This window comes from Vigna umbellata, chromosome 7 (genome assembly GCF_029865625.1).
Source record: "Vigna umbellata cultivar VRB3 chromosome 7, Vumbellata_1.0, whole genome shotgun sequence".
In the NCBI taxonomy this organism is placed as follows: domain Eukaryota; kingdom Viridiplantae; phylum Streptophyta; class Magnoliopsida; order Fabales; family Fabaceae; genus Vigna; species Vigna umbellata.
This window is the reverse complement of record NC_142171.1, coordinates 8,154,377-8,176,724: the sequence shown is the minus strand read 5'-3', so window position 1 is coordinate 8,176,724 and position 22,348 is coordinate 8,154,377. Positions and strand designations below refer to the sequence as shown.

The 22,348-nt window shown below is 33.7% G+C and overlaps 1 protein-coding gene, 1 long non-coding RNA gene and 2 pseudogenes across 7 annotated transcripts; 2 read left to right on the top strand and 2 right to left on the bottom strand.

Moving 5' to 3' along the window:
• Positions 1 to 5,353: 5,353 nt before the first annotated feature.
• LOC124819902 (uncharacterized) lies at positions 5,354 to 8,448 on the top strand (annotated as a pseudogene).
• Positions 8,449 to 9,028: 580 nt separating this feature from the next.
• On the bottom strand, positions 9,029 to 12,035 carry LOC124819960 (uncharacterized). Of its 2 annotated transcripts, XR_015780589.1 has the most exons (5): positions 11,840 to 12,035; positions 11,436 to 11,690; positions 11,275 to 11,354; positions 10,994 to 11,107; positions 9,029 to 9,283 (listed from the first exon to the last, which is right to left on the bottom strand). It is a non-coding gene; the product is annotated as an uncharacterized LOC124819960 (long non-coding RNA). The 2 variants fall into 2 exon arrangements; XR_015780588.1 differs by having other exon boundaries at positions 11,436 to 12,032.
• Positions 12,036 to 15,678: 3,643 nt separating this feature from the next.
• LOC124819941 (uncharacterized) lies at positions 15,679 to 17,920 on the top strand. 4 transcript variants are annotated; one of them, XM_088094548.1, is made up of 4 exons: positions 15,679 to 15,782; positions 15,926 to 16,092; positions 16,187 to 16,308; positions 17,780 to 17,919. In XM_088094548.1, exons 2-4 carry the CDS (start codon positions 15,934 to 15,936, stop codon positions 17,784 to 17,786), a joined length of 288 nt encoding a protein of 95 aa, XP_087950674.1. In that variant the 5' UTR covers positions 15,679 to 15,782; positions 15,926 to 15,933; the 3' UTR covers positions 17,787 to 17,919. The 4 variants fall into 4 exon arrangements, with proteins under 4 accessions (XP_087950674.1, XP_087950673.1, XP_087950675.1 ...); XM_088094547.1 differs by having other exon boundaries at positions 15,701 to 15,782; positions 15,918 to 16,092; XM_088094549.1 differs by lacking the exon at positions 15,679 to 15,782 and having other exon boundaries at positions 15,789 to 16,092; positions 16,187 to 16,323; positions 17,780 to 17,920.
• LOC124819950 (uncharacterized) lies at positions 16,702 to 22,207 on the bottom strand (annotated as a pseudogene). Its single transcript, XR_015780832.1, has 15 exons — positions 22,047 to 22,207; positions 21,850 to 21,971; positions 21,696 to 21,755; positions 20,886 to 21,005; positions 20,673 to 20,792; positions 20,423 to 20,564; positions 19,879 to 20,061; positions 19,058 to 19,213; positions 18,777 to 18,883; positions 18,575 to 18,665; positions 18,302 to 18,460; positions 17,788 to 17,984; positions 17,566 to 17,682; positions 17,298 to 17,424; positions 16,702 to 17,140 (listed from the first exon to the last, which is right to left on the bottom strand). The product of XR_015780832.1 is annotated as an uncharacterized LOC124819950 (transcript).
• Between the last annotated feature and the right edge of the window lie 141 nt (positions 22,208 to 22,348).

Here is a 22,348-nt window from a genome sequence, read left to right as displayed (position 1 = left end):
TAATTATTTATAAAACATATTTGTCTGATATATTTTGAAAGACCAGAATTCTAAATTTTTTAAAATTCATTCAAATAAACAACAAAAAATTTATTTTCAAATTCTTTCGAATTCATTCAATCATTCTTTTCCAAATCCATTCAAGTAAACAAAGTTTTAGTTTTTTAAAATGTTAAAAAGCACGTGATAGTCTCCAATCATTTCTTGGCATGTTTATGCAATTTAGTCTTTAAACATTAAGGCATATGTTAATCAATTTATATTTTGTCATAAATAGTTAATGCATTGTAAAAAACCATATACATACAAACATTTTGTGTGCACATAGTTAATACTAGTTTTTCTTAGATAAAAACAAGGCATTCAAGCACCAACAACGACTACTTTTATTATTGTTACTATTCTAACAACATCTGTCATAGGTACATATGACAAATTTTTGTTTTAATTTTTTCTTTTCATTGCTTCATCTCTTGCTATAATACATGACTAAATACTATTTTGTAATTAACTAAAGAGTGATGAACTCATTCATGTTTAGGAACCAAGTCAATTCAAATGGAGGATATTTTTACAAACGGCCCAACACTGTGCACTTAATCCAGTGTGTGTGGCCCAGTCCAATGCGGCTTGGTATTTGCCAAGCATTGTGACTTCCAGCGTGGCAGAAACAGACCACGATAAACCTGAGGGAGAAGCGAGATTAGGGCGTCGAGAAGCTTCGCCTCGGGAGCTGCTTCAGGAGCGATCCGGCGACGAAGGAGACCACTGTTCGAGGTGATGAAGAAGACAAAAATGGAGAGGATAAAGAGAGAGGTAAGAAAAACTCTTTCTTGTATTATTTTGGTGTGTATGAAAAATATTACATGCTCTGTTAATTGTATACCTGAAACTGCAACAGAGAAGCTCTATTTATAGAGCTTCTGTAAACCCAAAACAGTAAACAAACAAAACTGTAAAACAATCGTAACAAACTAACTAACTGTAAATTACAAGACTACTGTCTCTTGTTGACAGTAGTGAATATTTATTCCCAATAGCCTCCCCTCAAGCTGGACGATGTATTGTCATCAGTCCAAGCTTGGGAACAATAGTCTTGAATTTGACGCGGTGAGGAAACTTGGTGAAGATATCGGCCAGCTGCTCGTCAGATCGCACGGGAAGAAGATTTAGAAGGCGCTCCTGGATTTTCTCACGGACGACATGGCAGTCAAGTTCAATATGTTTAGTCCGTTCGTGAAAGCTCTGGTTATGAGCTATGTGCCTTGCAGACTTGTTGTCGCAGTACAAGGCTGGGATTCCTGTCTCTTCAATCTGAAGGTCCTTTAGGAGATAACTCAGCCACTGTATCTCACATACAGTGGCTGCAAGGGCTCTATATTCGGCTTCAGTGGAGGATCTAGAAACGGTCCTCTGCTTCTTAGATTTCCAGGAGATAAGGGAAGATCCAAGGAAGACACAGAAACCAGTTGTGGATCTTCTTGTGTCAGGGCACGTTGCCCAGTCTGAATCGCTAAAGGCTTTTAGCTACATAGGAGAATCAGCTGCAAAGAACAATCCTTCAGATGGTTTGGACTTTATATACCTGAGAATGTGCTGTATAGCACGATAATGGTGATCAGTAGGTGAATGTACAAATTGACTAAGCAGATTAATTGAAAAACATAAATCGGGCCTGGTATTTGTGAGATACAGCAACTTCCCTATTAGCCTTCTGTAAGGTCCTGGGTCATCCAGATAGTTGTTGGGCTTGTATAGTGAGCTTGTATCACTTAGGAAGGGAGTAGATGAAGGTTTGCATCCCAACATTCCTGTTTCCTCCAGTATGTCCAAAGCATATTTTCTTTGACATAGATGGATGCCCTTTTTAGATCTGGCCACTTCTATTCCTAGGAAATATTTGAGCTCTCCAAGATTCTTTATTTGAAACTTGTTATGTAGAAGCCTCTTTATGTGATTGATTTCCACCATGGAGTTTCCTGCTAGCACAATATCATCAACATATACAAGCAGAGCAGTGAAACTTGTAGGTGTTTTTCTAATGAACAATGAATGATCAGATTTGGATTGGGTGTAATTAGCATTTATAAGGAAAGTAGAAAGTTTTTCAAACCATTGTCTGCTGGCCTGCTTTAAACCATATAATGACTTGATTAGTTTGCAAACCTGTCCCTTATTTGAGACATTCAAACCTGGGGGTGTCTCCATATAGACTTCCTCATTAAGATCTCCATGTAGAAAAGCATTGTCAACGTCTAGTTGGTGTAGGAACCAGTTGTTTGAGGCAGCTAGAGCAATAAGTAGCCGTACTGTGGTAAGTTTAGCCACAGGGGAGAAAGTGTCAAGGTAGTCTATGCCCTCCTGCTGTGTGTATCCTTTTGCCACCAAACGGGCTTTATACCTTTCAATGCTTCCATCACTTTTGTATTTTGTTTTGTACACCCATTTACATCCTATAGCGATTTTTCCTGGAGGTAGTGAAGTCAAAACCCAAGTGTCATTGTCTTGCAAGGCTTTGATTTCTCTCTGCATTGCCTCTACCCATTCATTCATGCCTTTGGCCTCACTGTAGGATTTTGGTTCCTTATTTCCAGTGACAGCCATAGTGTATCTTAAATGTTTGTCTGAAAAATTGTCACAGCACAAGAGATCAGAGATTGGATATGGAGTTTTAAAAGAATTCTTTTCAGTCAAGGAATGGTTAACCTGGTGAACATAATCCTTCAAATACCCAGGGGTCTTTCTGGGTCTGTCAGATCTTCTACATCTCTGACTTTCTTGGCTGTTTTCTGTATTGTTGCTGCTGTCTTCATCATCAGAAGGCAGTTGGACCTCTTCTGGATCAGTGATATCTGACCCTGTGTGTCTGTCAGCATCAGTGGTATAGGGATCCTTTAGAAGATCAATGAGAGTATTGGCCCTGTCCTTTTCAGTATGACAGTCTTCCCTGCTCACCTGCAGATTTCTGTAGGGAAAAATATCTTCATGGAAGATGACATTTCTGCTGATGATGAGTTCCTTTGTATTGATGTCAAGCACAATATAGCCTTTGACACCATTTTTGTACCCTAGAAAGACTCCTTTTCTTGCTCTAGGGTCAAGTTTGCTACTGTTGTTGGTAAGAGTAGAGGCAAAACATAAACAGCCAAAGGTTTTGAGGTTTAAATATGTGGGGGGCAGATTGTAGAGAAGGTCATGGGGAGTTTTGTTGTTAAGAGTGGTGGTAGGCAGCCTATTTATGAGATAAACAGCATGACCAATAGCATAAGACCAGTAGGCATTAGGGATATTAGCTTGGAAAATGAGACCACGGGTGACATTTAGTATGTGTTGGTGTTTTCTTTCAACAACAGAATTTTGTTCAGGTGTTTCAACACAACTCTTCTGATGATTGATTCCATGCAAGTTATAAAAATCTACACAACTAAATTCAGGACCATTATCAGATCTGATGGTTTTGATTGTCTTGTTAAACTGATTTTTAATCTTAACAACAAAATTTTGTAATAAATCTCTAGTTTGCCCTTTATTGTTCATTAGGAAAACCCATGTGTGCCTACTATAGTCATCTACTATGGTAAGAAAATACCTATGACCATGAACCGAAATGGTACTAAGAGGGCCCCATATATCACAGTGCACAATTTCAAAAGATTCAACAGTGACAGTAGCACTCTTAGAAAAGGGTAATTTTCGTTGCTTAGCAAAGTGGCAGGTATCACAAACAATGTTAGTGTCAATTGTAACATAAGGAAAATTCTCAGAAATCTGTTTTGTAACCCTGTCTCCAGGGTGACCTAGCCTACAATGCCACAAATTTACATCAGTGTTCTTAAAAGAGAAAGCAGTATTAGCAATGTATCTCTGGTCAGGTTTAGGCGAAACTTGTAGGTAATAGAGTCCCTTCCAAGAGTTAGCACATCCAATCATCTTCAAAGTATGGTTCTCCTTTATCTGACAAGTCTTAGAGGTAAAGGTTAAGCTGCAGTCCAAATCTTTAATAAGACTTTGGACAGAAATCAAGTTGAAACAAAATTCAGGTATGTAAAGAACATTAAAAATGATAAAATCTTTTGAGAACTGTACTGTTCCTGCATGCTCAGCAGTGAGAGCAGTGTTGTTTGGTAATTTAACAGAGATAGGTTTAATTTTAAAGAAAGTGACAAAGTTGGTCCTATCATGGGTCACATGGTCTGTGGCCCCAGTGTCTATTATCCAGGAAAGATTACCTTCTCTATTTTCAGTGTCATTCCTTTGAACTTGATTGACCTTGTGGGTAGGCTCATCAATTTTATCCATGATTCGGAGAAGCTTCTGCATCTGTTCAGCTGTAAAGGAGTTGAAAATATTGCTATTAGTAGTACCATTAGTAGTCTGTTGTGTGCTTGAAGTCCCCTCTGTTTCAGTGTTGTTTTGGCATGCATTTACAGAATTCCAGTCAGCCTTTTTATCTTGATTGTTGTCACCCTTTTTGTACCAAGGAGGGTATCCGTGCTTAGAGTAGCACTCATCTATAGTGTGGTTCATTTTGTTACAGTATGAGCACTGTTTACCATAGTTAGGATTTCTACCTCTTCCCCTTCCTTGGCCACGAAAACCAGAACCCCTTCCTTGGCCTTTCCACTGACTGTTTTTGTCAGTCACACTTGCCAGGATTTTTGTATCTGCAGAGTTGTGTTTTTCTTGTCTTTCTTGTTGCATAATGAGTGAGAAAACCCGGTTGATATTTGGGAGGGGTTCCATGAGAAGGATCTGTGTTTTAACAGTATTGTAAGAATCATTTAACCCCTTTAAAAAGCACATCACATGCTCCATTTCTCTATATTTCAAGGAGACTCGTGACAGATCACAGCTGCATGGAACTTTGCATGTACAAATAGGTATGGGTCTTAAAGACTCCAACTCTTCCCATAGAATCTTTAGATCAGTAAAGAACTGGCTAACTCCTCTCTCTCCTTGCCTAATGGAATGTATTTCTTGAAGTAAATCAGAAATCTTGAAGTAGTCACCTTTGGAAAATCTTTCTTTCAGTTCATCCCACAATTCTTTGGCTTCTTCAATGTATATGACACTTTCTGCAATCTGTGGTGATAGAGTCTTTGTTATCCAAGACAAAATCATCACATTGCATCTCTCCCATACGTCAAACAAAGGGTCATTCTTCTGGGGTTTCTTTATAGACCCATCAATGAACTTTATCTTGTTTTTAGAGAGCAAGGCTCTCCTCATACTTCTGCTCCAAGAGGAGTAGTTGCTGTCATTCAACGTCTGAGTAACCAGTGTGAGGCCTGGATTCTCACCTGGATGTAGATAATAGGGGCTGGATGGATTGGAAAATTGATCCATCTGATCCATGGTGGAAGAACCAGTCCAAGAAGATACCAAGAAGATACCAAGAAGGGTAAGGATGCCAAGATCAGAGCCAACGGAAGCAGAGCAGGTACTAGACCTGCTCTGATACCATTTTACAAACGGCCCAACACTGTGCACTTAATCCAGTGTGTGTGGCCCAGTCCAATGCGGCTTGGTATTTGCCAAGCATTGTGACTTCCAGCGTGGCAGAAACAGACCACGATAAACTTGAGGGAGAAGCGAGATTAGGGCGTCGAGAAGCTTCGCCTCGGGAGCTGCTTCAGGAGCGATCCGGCGACGAAGGAGACCACTGTTCGAGGTGATGAAGAAGACAAAAATGGAGAGGATAAAGAGAGAGGTAAGAAAAACTCTTTCTTGTATTATTTTGGTGTGTATGAAAAATATTACATGCTCTGTTAATTGTATACCTGAAACTGCAACAGAGAAGCTCTGTAAACCCAAAACAGTAAACAAACAAAACTGTAAAACAATCGTAACAAACTAACTAACTGTAAATTACAAGACTACTGTCTCTTGTTGACAGTAGTGAATATTTATTCCCAATACTTTCCATCGCAACAAAGATTGCAGAATACGCAGTGCATCCAATTTTACATCAAGCTCAATACTTGTGTTGTTTCAACAACTTTGCTTCGAATCTTCCAAATGCCAAAGAACAATTGGAATTGACTCGAGACAGAGCGAATGAGCAAATTAGAGAAGCCATCAATAAAGTTGAAAAAGTTAAGCCAAGTGTGGAGAAGTGGCTGAAAGATGTTGAAAAAGTCTTAGAAGAAGTGAAAATGTTGGAAGAAAGAATATTGCATGTGAATAAAAGCTATTTCAAAAGGCAATGTCAATATTCTCTTGCAAAAGAAATAGAAAGAAAAACAACTGAAATGATTAAGCTCCATCGTAATAGCAAATTTGAACCGTTTTCAAGGATTACTGAACTTCCAGGCATGAAGTACTATTCTTCCAACGATTTCTTTATGTTCAACTCTACAAAAGAATCTTACAATAAGCTTCTACAAGAATTAAAGAATAAAAGTGCTTTCCTAATTGGATTAGTTGGATTAGGAGGCTCAGGGAAAACTACTTTGGCAAAAGAAGTGGGTAAAAAAGTTGAAGAGATGAAACTCTTTAAGAAGGTTGTCTTGGCAACAATGTCTCAATCTCTAAATATCATAACTATCTAAGATTGGATTGTTGATCAATTGGGCTTCAAGTTTAGAGAAGAATCAGATATAGGAAGAGCACAGAGACTATCAGAAAGATTAAGGAAAGGTACAACTCTTGTAATCGTGGATGATGTATGGGAAAAACTAAACTTTGAAGCCTTAGGTATTCCGCTTGATGAAAGCAGCAAGGATTGTTGCGTATTGATAACTACTCGAAGTATAGAAGTATGCATTTCTATGCATTTCTTTATTAATAAATAGATTTCATGTTGCTGCACAACGTTTTATATCATTACCAGTCAAAGATCTGTTTATAAGAGCAAAGTTACTTTATTTGAGGGACCTTAAGGGAGATTATAAAAATATAATCCCATCCATGGATCCACAAGGCATGAATAAGTTGATAGCCTTGAAACTCCGAGACTGTAAAGAGATAGAATGTCTCATTGATAACACTATCAATACCAGATTACTTCAAAGTGAAGTTGTGTTCTCCACCCTTGTTTACTTAAGTTTGGTAGACTTACCTAACCTTCGAGAGCTGTTTTGTGATCCCTCCTCTCGATGTTCTCTCCAAAATTTACAAGAGCTCAAGATAAAAAATTGTGGTGAATTATATAGCATATCCTTTCCAAGAAACTCAAAGCTATGCAATCTGAAAGTCCTTTCAATATCAGAATGCCCAATGCTAGCTTCTCTCTTCACGTCATCCATTGTCCAAACTCTAGAGCTGTTAGAGGATCTAACAATATATAAATGCAGATCATTGAGACACATAATTGAAGAAGAGAATGATGCTCTTTCAAGCACTCAAAGTCACTATTCTTTGGCGCTCCCTAAATTAAGGATTGTTACAATTCATGGATGTGAGATTTTGGAGTATATGTTCTCTGTGTTTTTTGTCGAAGGGCTTTTAAGTTTGAAGAGTGTGACGATTTGGGAGAACCCAAAGTTGAAGTATGTATTTGGTAGTGAAAAGGAACATAATGTTGTAGGGTACCCAAGTTTCCAGCAGATTAATACGAGAATAAATTTGTTTAATTTGGATACATTAACATTTTATTGTTTACCAAATCTAATTGTCATGCACATCTCCCAAGTCCTAATGTATTATTTTATTTGGATTGTCCAAAATTGTTCAACTCTTCCATACACAAGGTGACGAATGCTTCAGATATCCAACAACACACAACTCCAACGGTAATATATTTATTATTAGGCTTAATACCTCTTTTGGTCCCTCTTTATAAGGGAAATGTTCAAGTCCGTCCTACCTTTTTTAAAAAGTTCAATGTGGTCCCAACTTGTGAAAAAAGTGTCCAATTTAATCCTTTTTGGTTACGGCGTCAAATTTTTAACGGTGCAGTTATCACCCTAGACAAAAGTTAATGACGTGTACATTTTCTCTGACTGCGTGGCAACCCTAATTCCCAAATCCTAGCTTCCTTGTGCCGCCAATTCCCCAATTTTGATTGCAAACACTTACCTTCGTCCCTCCCATCCTGCGAGGGGCTAGCCGAATCGTAACCCATGCTGTCAGACCAGAGCTATACGAATTATAGCCCAATTCAGCACGAACTCATCACAACAGCTCCAAAACACAATTCCAGCAAAATCAATTTTGATTACTGCCTTCTTCTAGTGCTTCTGTGCCTCGAAAATCCTATTTAAACTTCACTAACCTTATTACACTCTGCAATTTTTCCCTTCGTCCCCTAAAGAAAACAAAGCCCGCAAATTAGGTTTCCTCACCGCGGACCAGATTAAATTCAGCAGAACAGAATACTGCCCTGGCCTATTGGTGAACGGACGAAGGGTTCCGACGAATCAGCCTTTAGAGTTTATCAGAAATTTCCTAATTGAGTTGCAGCTTGTTGTTATCAGAAATATCCAAATGAAAGCCCTTTATTCCTAATTGAGTTGCATGTTGTTGATGCCACAAGCTGTGTTATTTATTTTGAAAGTGATACCACCAGGGTGATACCCAATTCGGATTTCCAATTCCTCCAAAATGCTTATCCCCAAATCGCGATTTCTACAACCCAAACCCTAACTCAGAATTTTTTAATCACTGCCACGTGAACTTTAATGAAAAACACTGTCACTGCCACGTTATGAAGCTAAACAGCCACGTTGCACAGATCACTCCACGTTGTCAGCTGGCACTAGTGCAAAAATCACATTTTATAACGTACAAAAATGACCTATTATAACGTACAAACTGGGGACATAGTTCTGAACGTTATAGTAGGTCTGCGCATTTTATAACATAGCAAAAAAGTACGTTATAATAGATTCATCTTATTATAACGTAGCAAAAAAGTACGTTATAATATCTATTATAACGTAGAAAAAAAAGTACGTTATAAAAGGTGATTTTTTTTAAAAAAAAAATTATGCTTACATTTTGACATCCAATCAAATTTTCTGGTATTATCTTTTTATCTAATCAATATATAATCAATATAACATGTATTATAATCAATAAACAAATATATAATCAATATAACATGTATTATAATAAACAAAATGGAATTCATTTCATACATTAAAATGTCTAACAATATTTAATATATTATTTGTACATAAATATAAGCAAACCTCTTAAAACAAATCAAATGGGCCATAGATTAAAAAAATAATGTTCACTACAAATCATCTCCCCTCCTTTCTAAATTCCCCAGATATCAAAAATGTAGACTAATGGGTCTTATTCCAAGTCTGTGTTGCTTGGCTTCTAGCTTTCTTCTCTGTATCAGGCAAAAATATTAAATTATCAGCAACTACCGGATAAGGCACTAAGACTAAATGAAAACAAAATCAGTCAAACAAAATAACAATCCAGAATAACAATCCATTTGCATACATACATTTTTCTTCCAGCACCCTTACCATTATATTTTAATTCTGAATTAGCAAGTACCTAAATCCAACTTTCATAATAGTATCAACCAATAGAAAATTAACCTAGAATTCATAACTCAAGGTTACAAACTGGATTACAGCAAATCATAACGGCACTACGCTCGGTGTTAACTTATTCTCTTTTAAAGCATCCTTAGCGTCCATACCATTCACTCAATAACATTTCAGTGCAGTAAAACATATAATTTATGTGCTTAAGGAATGTTTAAAAATCTAACAATGTTATGTCAAATTAGAAACTCTAATCTTCTCTAATTATTATGTACTAAAATTTCTAATTCTATTTCCACAAAAAAAAAAAAGGACAGCTAGTAAATTTTCTTCATACAACATACTCACACTACAACCAAGTTTATCATACTTTGATTAGCATGTCAAAAGTGAGAAATAGAGCATCATTCTCGGTTCCTCCAATATTCCACTATATTTCCAGAAATCATATATTTTCAATCATACATAACAACCACAAATTCTATCCTAGCATCAATTCACACATAATAACTTTTCAAGAATCTCGAAACCATTCATAAAACTACAACAACCAGGGAATATGCAATGCAACGCTATAATCACTTCCCTACATCATATTTCATCCAACATATTCAAGTATATATTAATTCCGCATCAACATTATGTTGTTTAAAGATGATCCTTATATATATATATATATATATATATATATATATATATATATACCAACCAGAAAAATACACATAATCAACCATAAATTTCTAGTTCTTAATTTATAAACCCAAAATCAGAACTCAATATGTACACTTCCTACATAATTTTTCTGCTATTATGTACAATTGGTATGAACAAATCAACAAACACTAGGCGGGTATTTTTCAGCATAATGCTTGCATCATCTGAAGGAAAAGGGATTAACTAACCATGGATTTGTTAGAAAAGCGACATTGGGGACGAGTGGTCCAGGAGCAACAAAAGTGGGTCACGGGAGAATAACAAGCTCAACAGAAAAAAAAAAACATAACTCGGAAAGTGCTAGTATTCAGGAAATGGTAAGGCATACATATGATATCATGCTTAAGATTTAGACGTGAAGTTTCCTGTGACCAGATTAGGGGGATTAAACCTTGATTCTGGACCATAGAGCATATTTGGACTATAAGACCTTCAAGAACCTAAAATGAAGAACTTTCTATTCTTTCCAAAAGTTAGAGTCCACAATATCACATAGAAGCAATATATCCTAACACCATGAAATACAACAGAGCAGGGGTATGACATTACTGAACTGGAACATGATAATAATGAGATTATAACAGCACTGCTACACACCTCACAAATATCTCTCTAAGTTCTAAAACAAATCAAAATTTCGAGGAAGTAGCCATTATTAACTCTAAAATGCAATTAATGACATATTCAAAGACACAAGCATGCATACATTAAGTTATATAATCATTCAAGCATACATTAATCAAATTTTTAAAACAAGCTCAACATTTTTTCCTCCAATCAAACCAGTTGCTTCTGGATTGAGTAATTAGAACCAGAAAATTAAAAATTACCTCCAACAAATGAGGATAAAGACCATTGATGCAACCTTCACCTATGGCACCAAGGGCCAGGACAACATCTTCCCGTTCTTTCCAAGCATCATCCCCACCAGCAAACAACTTAGCCTGAACAAATTCTTATAACCTTTAGTATATCCACACAAAAAAATAAGGCTTGTGGAGAAAATAATGGGAAACAACATATATTTGATGCTTTATAAATGTTGCAACTTCAACAACATCATTAATCCAAGCCTATCACAAAAAATAGTAAAACCCCAAAATCTTTTTACCTGGCATTTTGTCCCCATCAGCACCTTCTAGAACCACGAGGTAGTGAACAAAAGAAATCACGACCTCATGCTTTCCATTACTGCACAACAATAGCGCATACATTTGACAAATGAAAATAAATAATAATAAAAATACAAATCACACAATAAACAGAGTATACCAAGCTCCTCTTCAGCCATTATTACCAGCACACCAACACATAGACTCTCTCTCACCACACCACTCCAGAGAATGATGAATAAGACTACACAGAATACTACACCAAAGAATGATAAACGAGTGATGACTCCTAGTCGAGGCGGATCGTCGTGAATCCATGATTCTGGTGTAAAATCGATTCGGCGAACAAGGACACAGCGGAAGACGGTGAAATCAAAAGCAAACCCTAGATTCGAAGGTTTGTTCGGAGGAGATTCTAGGGTTCGAGGTAGGAAGGGATTTAATCGGTGGAAAAGGTTGGAACGAAGATTTAATCGGTGTAAATAGATAGAAACCAATCTCAATCAGTGAAAAATGAAGAAAAAAAGCAAAACAATCGGTAAAAAGATAAGAGATAAGGAAAACCTAGAGCAAGATGAGGTTTGGTGTTTGAGGCGACGCTCAAAGGCAATGAAGAAGATGTAGTTCGGTGAGGAGTGAACGCGAGATGTGGTTCAGTGATGGTGAGAGAGGAGTGTTGTTGGAAGAGCGCGATTTAGAGAAGAAGAGAGGAGGGAACGTGAAATCAGAGATAGCGAGAGAGAAACGTGAAAAGTCAGATAGGAAAAGATATTATAACTGATTTTTAAAACTTCGTTATAATACATCAAAAAATTTATTACTATAACGGATATACAAAACTACGTTATAATATATCTTAAACTTATTTACAAGTTTGCCACCGCATTTTATATTATGACTAATATACAAAACTACGTTATAATATGTTTTACTTTTATTACGATTCTGCCACCGGTCAACCTATTATAATGGATAATTTTTATCCGTTATAATAAGTCTGTTATAGAAAGTTGTTTTTCCACTAGTGTGGATTGTTAAATATTTAACGCCGTGACCAAAAAGGATTTAATTGGACAATTTTTTCACAAGTTGGGACCACATTGAACTTTTTAAAAAAGGTAGGACGGACTTGAACATTTCCCTTATAAAGAGAGACTAAAAGAGGTATTAAGCCTTATTATTATTTCATTAACTTGATTAAAATAGTGAGTTTTAAACATAAATTAATATATGTGATTATAAATCGGTATAGTTTCTCGAGTGATATTGTTTAAATGCATTAAGCATAACAATCATATCGTAGTAGTTTTTCTTTATCATTTACTTTTATTTTCTGATCAACATTATAATTTATTTTCTTATTATGTTTGAAATTGGAAAATATATTTATAAATTAAATTAATCATGGATAATCTTTTATGTCTTCCAATAAACAAGTATTTATTATCTATTTGATCAATTATGTTTTGAGTTGTATTCAGACCCACTGATGAATAAAATCTGATGAGTAGAGTGATAAACTTTAAAGTATTAACAGTGAATTGTGTTGTGTACACAGGAGAATGAAATATTATGGTCGATCACCAACACATCCAACCAATTGGAAGATTTATTACTTCATCCACTAAACTTGGATATAAAGTCTCTATCCCTTTCCAATATACCTGAACTCAATTTCATATGGAAAGGTCCCACAGGTTTTCTAAGCCTTCAAAACCTCTGCGATATTGTAGTGCTTTTGGTTTTGAACATGAACCTGATGGTGGTGATTTAGAAGAAATGGATAAGGATGGAAAACAAGTAGTATTAGAGAACTTGAAAATTATAAGACTCATAAATTTGCCAAACTTCCGAGAGATTCACCACGGATTTATGTTAAAAGATCATGTCAATCAAACCATACAGGAATGTCCGAAGTATTCCTCGAGTTTATATCTACATCCAGGTAAAATTCACATGGCATTTTTCTAAACACAATTACAATGTCCTTGGATTATTATGTTGTCAAATGACATTATTTTATTAAGTTTTTGGTTAAACTTTGCTCCATGATGAAATAATGTAAATAAACGTATTTTTTTGGTTATCAGATATGTAAAGATGCTACAATTAAGCATTGTATCACCCAACTGATGTTGAGTGTCATGAAACTTTAACCAATTTATTTTCATACCTCAATGAGTTCAACTTAGCTCCAGCTGCACTAACACAAGTCAAAATATCCGAAAAATATTTATGCAATTGAAAAAGTTATTTTTAACATGTTTTTGTATCTCATGCTAAATAAACCCAATTATAACAAATCCTAATTAAAATATTATGTTAAAGTACAAAAATCAATTAAGAATCCAATATTAAAGGCTAAATGAGGGCATATATGCACTCGTTCCATTATGCTCGAATGCCAAAGTAATTTGAGTTTGAAAGTTTGGATATTAAATGCGTAGTAAATGTAATCACTTGTCTCCTTACCTCAAACTTGTATTTATATAATTTTCTAACTCAATTGTGTCTTGTATTTTTTACATGAAGACATATGATCCCTTTTAGGTTAGCATCCTCCATGGATATTGTTGGAAATCTCATATCAACTAGAGATAAAATCAATTTATAATATACAATTGTGTGTAAACTTTACCTTAAAAGCCGGTTTTATGAGGTTGAGTTAGGCTTATATAGTCCACTTCTTAACATGGTATCAAAACTATGGTTAGTGCCTATCCTAGCGATATTTGTTGTTTGTTGGGCATGTTGTTTCACCTACTATCAGGTCATTATCGGACCACCATTAATGTCTAGTTTCACGCTCGATATGTATACACCTTGGCGTGACAGGGTTTGTTGGAAGTCTCACATCGACTAGAGATAAGGTCAATTTATAATATATAAGTGAGTGCAAACCTCAACTTAAAAGCCAGTTTTGTGAGGTCAAGTTAGGCTTAAAGTCTACTTCTTAACCGGTATTATGAATGAATGAATCCAAAAGCCACAACTAACTTCATGTGTCTATCTCGACGATGTAGTAGACAAAATCAAAGATCTTAGATATGTGATATTGAATCTAAAGGAGTCAATCTTGAATTTGAAAGAGGTGATTTCAATAGGATTGAAGAAAAAGAGATAAGAAAGAAGAGAGTTTAGACTCACCCGTGATCATCTTTAATCCTGATTTCACAAAAGGGACCACATAATCTCTATTTAATCAGACTCAATAGAGTTAAAAAAAAACATAAAAACCAAATTAATAATTAAACCTTATTAAACATAAACATGATTACATTCTAAATCACATTAATGCTAATTTAATATAATAGATCGCATTGAATCGATTTAACTTGAAAAAAAAGAAGCAAATATTAAAACTAGAAGATTAACATATAATGACACTTGAAAAACAACAAATATTAAAACTAGAAGAAATCAAGACTAAATTAATAATTAAAACTACCAATTTTGTATATCATAAATTTATATGAGCTTTTAAATATATATATATATATATATATATATATATATATATATATATATATATATATATATATGAATAGAGAAATAATAACTATATTGAAATTACAGTTTGTATGAAAAAATTTATATATTAATTAATTTTTATCCAAACCTATAGGGAAAAGTGGCGTTCAACACCCCAATCCACCACCCAGAGCTCAAAAGTTAGAGAGCTTACTAACTTCGTGGCGCTCAACAATATATCAAAAGATGAATACCTTTTCAAATGATCAAATTAGTATTCTTGACACAAATAATTGATTTGAAAATAGGTTTTTAACTTTGAGGGACTACCAATTTGCCCACTTATTCAAGAATTTAGTTCATTTAATCAAACTAACTACCCAAAATAGAACCAAACAGAGTTCGTATAGTACAAACTAGAATTTTTTTAAACTAAGTAGCTAAACAAGTCTTAAATGACTTAAAAACTGAGTCCAAACCCCAAGTTCCTTCCCAAACCAATTCTTCTAAAATTTCACATGTAAAAACCTCCAATTTAGAAAAAAAAAACTAGCCCAATATTTTTCCTTTTCACTAGTTCAACATGAACAACAATTTCTAACCAATTATGACCTCAAATATAACAGCTCAAATGATAAAAACATATAGCACTTAAGAGCCATTCATAATAATCTTTCTGATTTCAGATTATACATTTACACCAAATTCAACCAATCACAGTATTCGGGATTTTTCAGCAAGTTATATATCTTAACTTCATAACTCATTCCATTATCCTAATTAAAGCACACTAGTTCAAATTTAATAGATATTCTTAAGCCTTATAAACAAACATATAACTTCCCTTGCTTGTTAAAAATACTTAAACTTATAAATTAAAGAATATTTTTAATTAGAAGAAAAAATATAAATAGTTCTGGAAGTTCTCAATCGAAGGATACGCTGCAATAATAAATGAATTTATGGCAAAAACCTAAGTGAGACGGATAATGTATATAGCTGCCACGTAAACAAAGAAATCAGATTCCTGAAACGTGTAATTCTAACTCATCTCATTGTGTTTCTTAAACATAAAATTGGTTCAATTTGTTATTCGTATGGAGATGATATTGTTAATACTTTCTAAACTCTGAATTTCAAAGGGAAGAATATATTATTTTTCTTTTTTTAGTTTTGCAGGAAATGTTATGAATAATATTTCAAGTAAAAGGGAAGAAGACATGGATAATTCATCTTCAGATCACAATAAGACCCCGTTTGGATCTCGTTTAAGGAGGAGTTGCTTATCGTTTGCAGCTTCTGTACAAGAAGGTTTTCGATATGTAAAAGCATTTTTTGTGGGTCAGGTTCGAAATCCAAACACGTCCTTTGTTTCTGTGTTTTTTTGTGTGTTAGTTTTTTAATAGCTGTGTGATACAAGATTTTGTGTGTGAAAAACAGGTAAAGACAATTACTGCAAGAAACGAGCAAGAGGCAAGTGAAGCTGAACTCGAAGCTACCAAGAAGCAGGTTGATGCTACAGACGCTGCTCAAGATATCAAGAACAGACTCAAAATATCCCAGTAATTTATAACTATGTAATATATCTTGATGCAGCTATTTAAGAGAAACTTAAGAAGACACAGAAAAAATGAATTGTTTATCTTAATAGAACGAAATTATTATTACAATTTATTTTATTACTTAATTAAACTTTTTATCGAAAATTTTAACTATATTTACGATTTTTATTTTATTTTCTAATTAAATTATTAATTGAAACTATCAATATTTGTATGATTGATATTTAGTAATATATAAGTGAATTTTAATCTTTTAATTCTGTTTTATTTGAATGAAATTATTACTTATTTTTCAAATTAGTATAGGTTAAGTCTGTAACAGTTTTACTTGTCAGAAACAAAAAACATGAACCCTCTTTAAGAAAAAAATAATCAAACAAAACCATTATAAAGTTGGCAAACAAGAAGAAAGCCGAAGAAACCCTTCCCCTGTCTGCAATTTGTAATCGAGTCCAATGTAGAATATCTTCATACACAACATATCCAATACAAGCAAACAAGGTAACATACATGCAATTTTAAAAGGTGTTGTAGATAGGAGCATTTTCATATTCAACGATATAACTTAATACTCTTTTATAGCAGAAAAGGGGTTAGGACCTTCTAGGCGTATATAATCATACATTACTCCCTGAAAGCGAGCCAAGGGACCATTTGCCACAGTTTGAGTTAAAAACAGAGTGTTAACACCTTTTACTAGCAAAAACCCAGACACATCAATGTTGAATAGCCAATAGAGTCCATGAATTCCATGTCTAGCTATTGAAAAGTCTTTTCCAATCACCCCTGTAGTAAACACAGGAGGGTCTTGTTCCGGATCATTCACTCTAACCTTAATATTCGATCCAAAAACATCATGGGATTAGACAAGCCATAGAAAGTGAAAACATGTTAAGAAATTGATGGAGAAATATATACATACATATATATATATATATATATATATATATATATATATATATATATAGGTTTTTCATGAGGTTTTGAACCTGTAATTCTGACACATTTGCACTTGCAAGTGCCAACCGCAGTTTGTAGATTTTACTTGCCTCTGTGTCATCGAGGTTGAACTTAATTTGCCATGTAGTTCCTTGGTAACTGCCATCTTCTTTCTTTCTGTATTTTTTAACCAATATAAGATTTAATGGATGAAATAAGTGTTTATAAAGACAATGTTCTCGGCTGGAATTTCATCTCAATAGTTTTTATACACTGATTTGTCTTCTTAAAAGTAGTAGTTTTAGCGCACTAACATACCTTGTGACCTGTGCAAAGAACCAATCTTTTGTATAATCACTTACACCCACAGTGTAAATTAAATCTTCATTTGGGTATAATTCTGCATACCTTTCCCACAACCCATATTGCCTATACCTGTGAAGAATGAACCAAATTTAAGAATGATTAGTAGTTTTGGTGGGAGCAGAAAGCTGCAAATGTTGAATAAGTTGTTATTTATTTGTGTGAATAGGATCTGACTTGTCTGGATGATGAACATAAAGCTTATTGATGTAGTTGGGATTGGGATCAGGAACATAGAATTCAGCAGCAGAACGATCTGGAATGCCTATCTCCCATAATGTTGGGCCATCTCTTGGAGCCTCAAAAACAATCTCACCAACATCAATTTCACAACCTACATATTGCATTTTTCATACACTTTCACAAATCATCATCTCTGTAAAGTGAATACTTGTTTATTCTCAAATTATGATGTACATTAAATTAAAGGATATGAACATTGATGGGTGGCATTCTCGAATTTGGATTATTCCTCAGGTTTTTAGCTTTCAATCAGTATATTTGGAAGTTTCAATGAAGGTTCAAAAAACCCAACAACTCATCAGTAGTAGGAAGGAATTATCCTCCTAAGCTTAAACACAATAACAAATGAAAGAAATGAGAGATTGATGTTTTGATTTTTCATTTAGATGATGAAAATGGGTTTTTGATATGATTGTTTAATACCTCATTATATTGATTCAATATGCACTTAACAGAGAACAGAACCTGGTGTTATGGTGAGGAGAACATTACTCCAATACTCTCCAATGAAACCTGGAACCCATGCATAGAGATTGTAATTCCCACTGCGTATATTCTCGATTGAGAAGTATCCTTTCTCGTTTGCTTTGCTCCAAAATTGGTATCCCTAACCAAACAAAAAGGCATTGAAAGTGTTTGATTATTTGACTCAGAGAAAAAGAAAACAGAACTCAAATTTTGGGTTATAAAAGAAACATATGCATCCATCGTTTGCTTAAACCTTGCATTCTCTTTGCCATGATCCAGATTCTCCTGGTGCTGCCACTCCTATATAAGCGCCTTCTGCTATTATATACTCATCACTCAAAAACCTGACAAAAATTGTCATAGGAAACATATTAGTAACTCACTTTAATCTTTGGCTTTTGCAAAAAGTTTCATCTTGTTCCTAATTTTTCATGGTATCATAACTGTTTTTTTACCTGTCTTGGACTAGTAATGTGCCACAGACACTGCCTCGTTGGGTAGACTTCTGAAAATCTTCGGAGGCTGGAAAATCATAGGGCCAACTTTGAACTTCTGCCTTCGTCTAAAACCCATTTTGGATTTAGATTTTTTTGATATTTCATGAAGCTTTTTCGAAACAAATGAATTTTCTTATAGATTTTATAAAGTGCTATGAATATTTGTTAGAAAAGTCTCACATTCTAATAGTAAGTAATAGTTGAGAAGTTTAACAAGTTGATAATGAGAATGAAAAGACCTTATCTTTAGCATCTTCCCATAGCACTTTGGGGTCATCACCATCTAATAAAGTGTTAAGATAAACAAAAGTTGGCCCAAAAACTTTCTTCCATGGCTCCTTTGGTTGCAATTTCAGAACTATATCTTCTCCTGCGTAATGAGCACTCAGAAACATCTGACACAAACATAATGTTACGTGTTTATTTTTCATTCAGCACATCGATACGAATACATCTAACAAAATATTTCATATAAAATATCCCTCATTAATAAGTTCATTTGACAAAATTATTAGACCACTTTTTTTTTTCACATAGTTTACCATCAATTTTCTTATATTTTGTTATTATGTTAAATCTGTAATCTAGTGTTAGTGTGTTATCGATAAACAGTGTTATTTTATAACTAATTTTGACAAACAATGTTGTCTATTATCAACATGATTATAACATGCATAAAAATTTGAAAAATATGACTATATGTTAATTAAATGATGAAATTTATAATTGGACAATCTCTACTTGCACCTCTATAAATTCTAAATATTTATATTCTGGTTATACAATTTAAAATATAAATTGTATTTCAAAATACAAAATCTAGAATGAAATCTTTTGTATATAATTTAAAATATATTCATATTTCAAATTAAACAATCTAAAATTATTTTTTCGTTTTGTATTTCAAATCATGTAATTTAAAATAAATTTTTTTTTTTTAAAGGCACAATCCAAAATATAAATTTGTATTATACAAGATAAAAAAAATATGTGGTAAAGATTGAAGTTACGGTAGTGCAAGAAGAAATGCAGTATAGTTGAGTTGGAAAAAGGAACTTACAGCCAGGCTTATTGGGCCGACATGGGAAGTAAGGTTCTGTTTTACTAGGCCACCTGAACGAAACTCATTGCTTGGTATGATTACCCAAAACCCTACAAATGGGTCTGTTTGAGATTGAGAACTTATCCATCCATGAACCATAAGATCTTTGTTTTCACTTGAGTATTGGTACTTGTCATCAACCTTAATCAATAAATAATAAATTTCATTAACCATATATAGTGTTATAAATTAAGGGTATTTTTAATTACAAATATTTTTAACAATTAAAAGAAATCACTAATTTCAACTTTGAGCTATTATATTATTTCATAAAGGGTCCCTAAGATGACGTATTTCAGGAAAATTTAAAGATTAAAATTTAGAGTTTTTTTCTTTTTATTATTTGAGCATGACAAAGAGAAATAATGTTTTTCAGAATTCTTAATTTTACTTTTTATACAATGACAAAAAATAATTAAAAATTATAATTAAAAAATACTGAAATTTAAAAGATACTTAAAACTTAATTAAGTATTATTATTATTTTTGAATTGAAATTTACCTCTCCCTTAAACTCTGGCTCCAAAGGATTAACAAGCAAAACTGCTTCTGGTGGAACAAGTTCTTCCCCTCTTCCTGGCAATCTGTCATCAGGGAGAGGCATAAATCTTTGTCTATTATCAGACACCACCATGTAATGAAACCTGCAAAAATATAATTTCTCAAAATCGTTTTTCCACACTAACATCATAATTAATTTTCAAACAAGATTAAGCATGAGATTAGTCATAATTAAGGTTAATTATCCTTACTTTTCTTTACTAAGTTTGTAAACAGTCCTTATTTGAGGTATGTTGAAAGCAGGCCAGTCCTGTAAATGTTCAAAGATGGTGTAGGAGTAAAATCCTGAGGAATTGGAAAGCATCACATACCTGCACAGAAATTTTGTGTAAATGTGATTAATCAATTATTAATTACTATTAATTAATAGATTATTGATTTCATGGTTTTAATATGTAACTTGCCTCTTATCAATATTAAGAGGTGCTTTCTCTCCCTTTAGAGATGGATCCCACTTACTTGTGAATGAGATTTCAACCTCTTTCTCATTTTCCACTATCACACTAAAACTTGTTCCCACAATCCTGCACACCATTAATTGAAAACCACCTTCATCATTGTTATTTACACATGGAATATCTCTAACACAGTATATTCTTAATTTATGAAAGGCATTTAAAATACCTATAATTAATCTTAATCTAAATAACATTTTTTAAATATAAGTTTTCACCAACATAAGAAAGGGTATGCAAGTAAATTAAAAACATTGGATGGAACATTCATCTGGGAAAGAACGCTAATTAATAGAACATTTAACATGCAACTTAGATTCATTACTGTGTGTTTGGAAGGGATTCATGGGACAAACTTAATAATAATGACATATAAATTATAGACAGTAAGATATGAATCCAATTTAATAACAATAAGATATAGTTGAATTCATATAAGATATATTTTTAATATGAGATTTTAAGACAACAAATTTATAAGTTTTTTATATGTCGTTTACCTTTTTCATCATCTCTATTAGTGTATTTATTTTGGTACTCAATAATCCTATTTAGAAAGTGAAGTTAAGAATAACTTAAATGTATATTTCTTTTTCAATTTTTTGAAATAAATTTCTAGAGATAAAACAGTAAAAAAATTTAGAGACAATATCTAAAATAGATAAAATTATATTTATATTCTCACAATCATCCCATTACTTGGTTTGATGCAATAATAAAAAGATGATAATTCTTTAAACGAAAATTATAACCATGTACCGTTCAAATGTGCCCGTGGTTCCTGTACTTCCAGCTACACTCCAAACAACGTCCCAGTACCTATGAAATCATGATCTAAAATAATCATAACAATGGGGAAAAATTGTGAAGCACACTCATCAAATCTGAGTCTGAGTTTCAAACACATGCATACCCTCTATCTCCACTTTTGTTACGAGTTTCAAGCAGATTATCAATGCCACTATATTGAATTCTGGTAACAAATCCACCAGGGTTGGATAAATACACTTGCACTATGCCATTGTCCATAACCACCTGCAGTAATCTCAGAACATTAATCTGTTATGCAATGCCTTAATCGATCATAAAAGTAGGAAAACAATGTCTCACTTGATCGTCTTCCACATAAAGCTTCACTGCTGGTGATGCCATGGTGATGATCTTTGTCACTTGCAAATGTAGTTTTGGTGCTGAGTATTTATCTGATATTCAAGTTCTTGAGTTTCTTCAGAAGAGTCTTTGGTCAGGTTTTGCTTCAACTAAAGGGCAAGCATTTTTTCTGTCTATTATTTACTTGTTCGATTTCATGGTCATATATATGCTTTTACTCAAAGGTAACCGTGTACGTTTAGGATTTGTGATTTATCTACGTTAAACCCTCAACAAACATCAGACTGCATAAGGAACACATG

Coding starts and splice junctions, on each gene's coding strand:
- LOC124819941 (XM_088094548.1), top strand. CDS start 15,934: ATGAATAATATTTCAAGTAAAAGGGAAGAAGACATGGATAATTCATCT. Junction 16,093..16,186: donor AAGCATTTTTTGTGGGTCAG/GTTCGAAATCCA, acceptor TGTGAAAAACAG/GTAAAGACAATTACTGCAAG.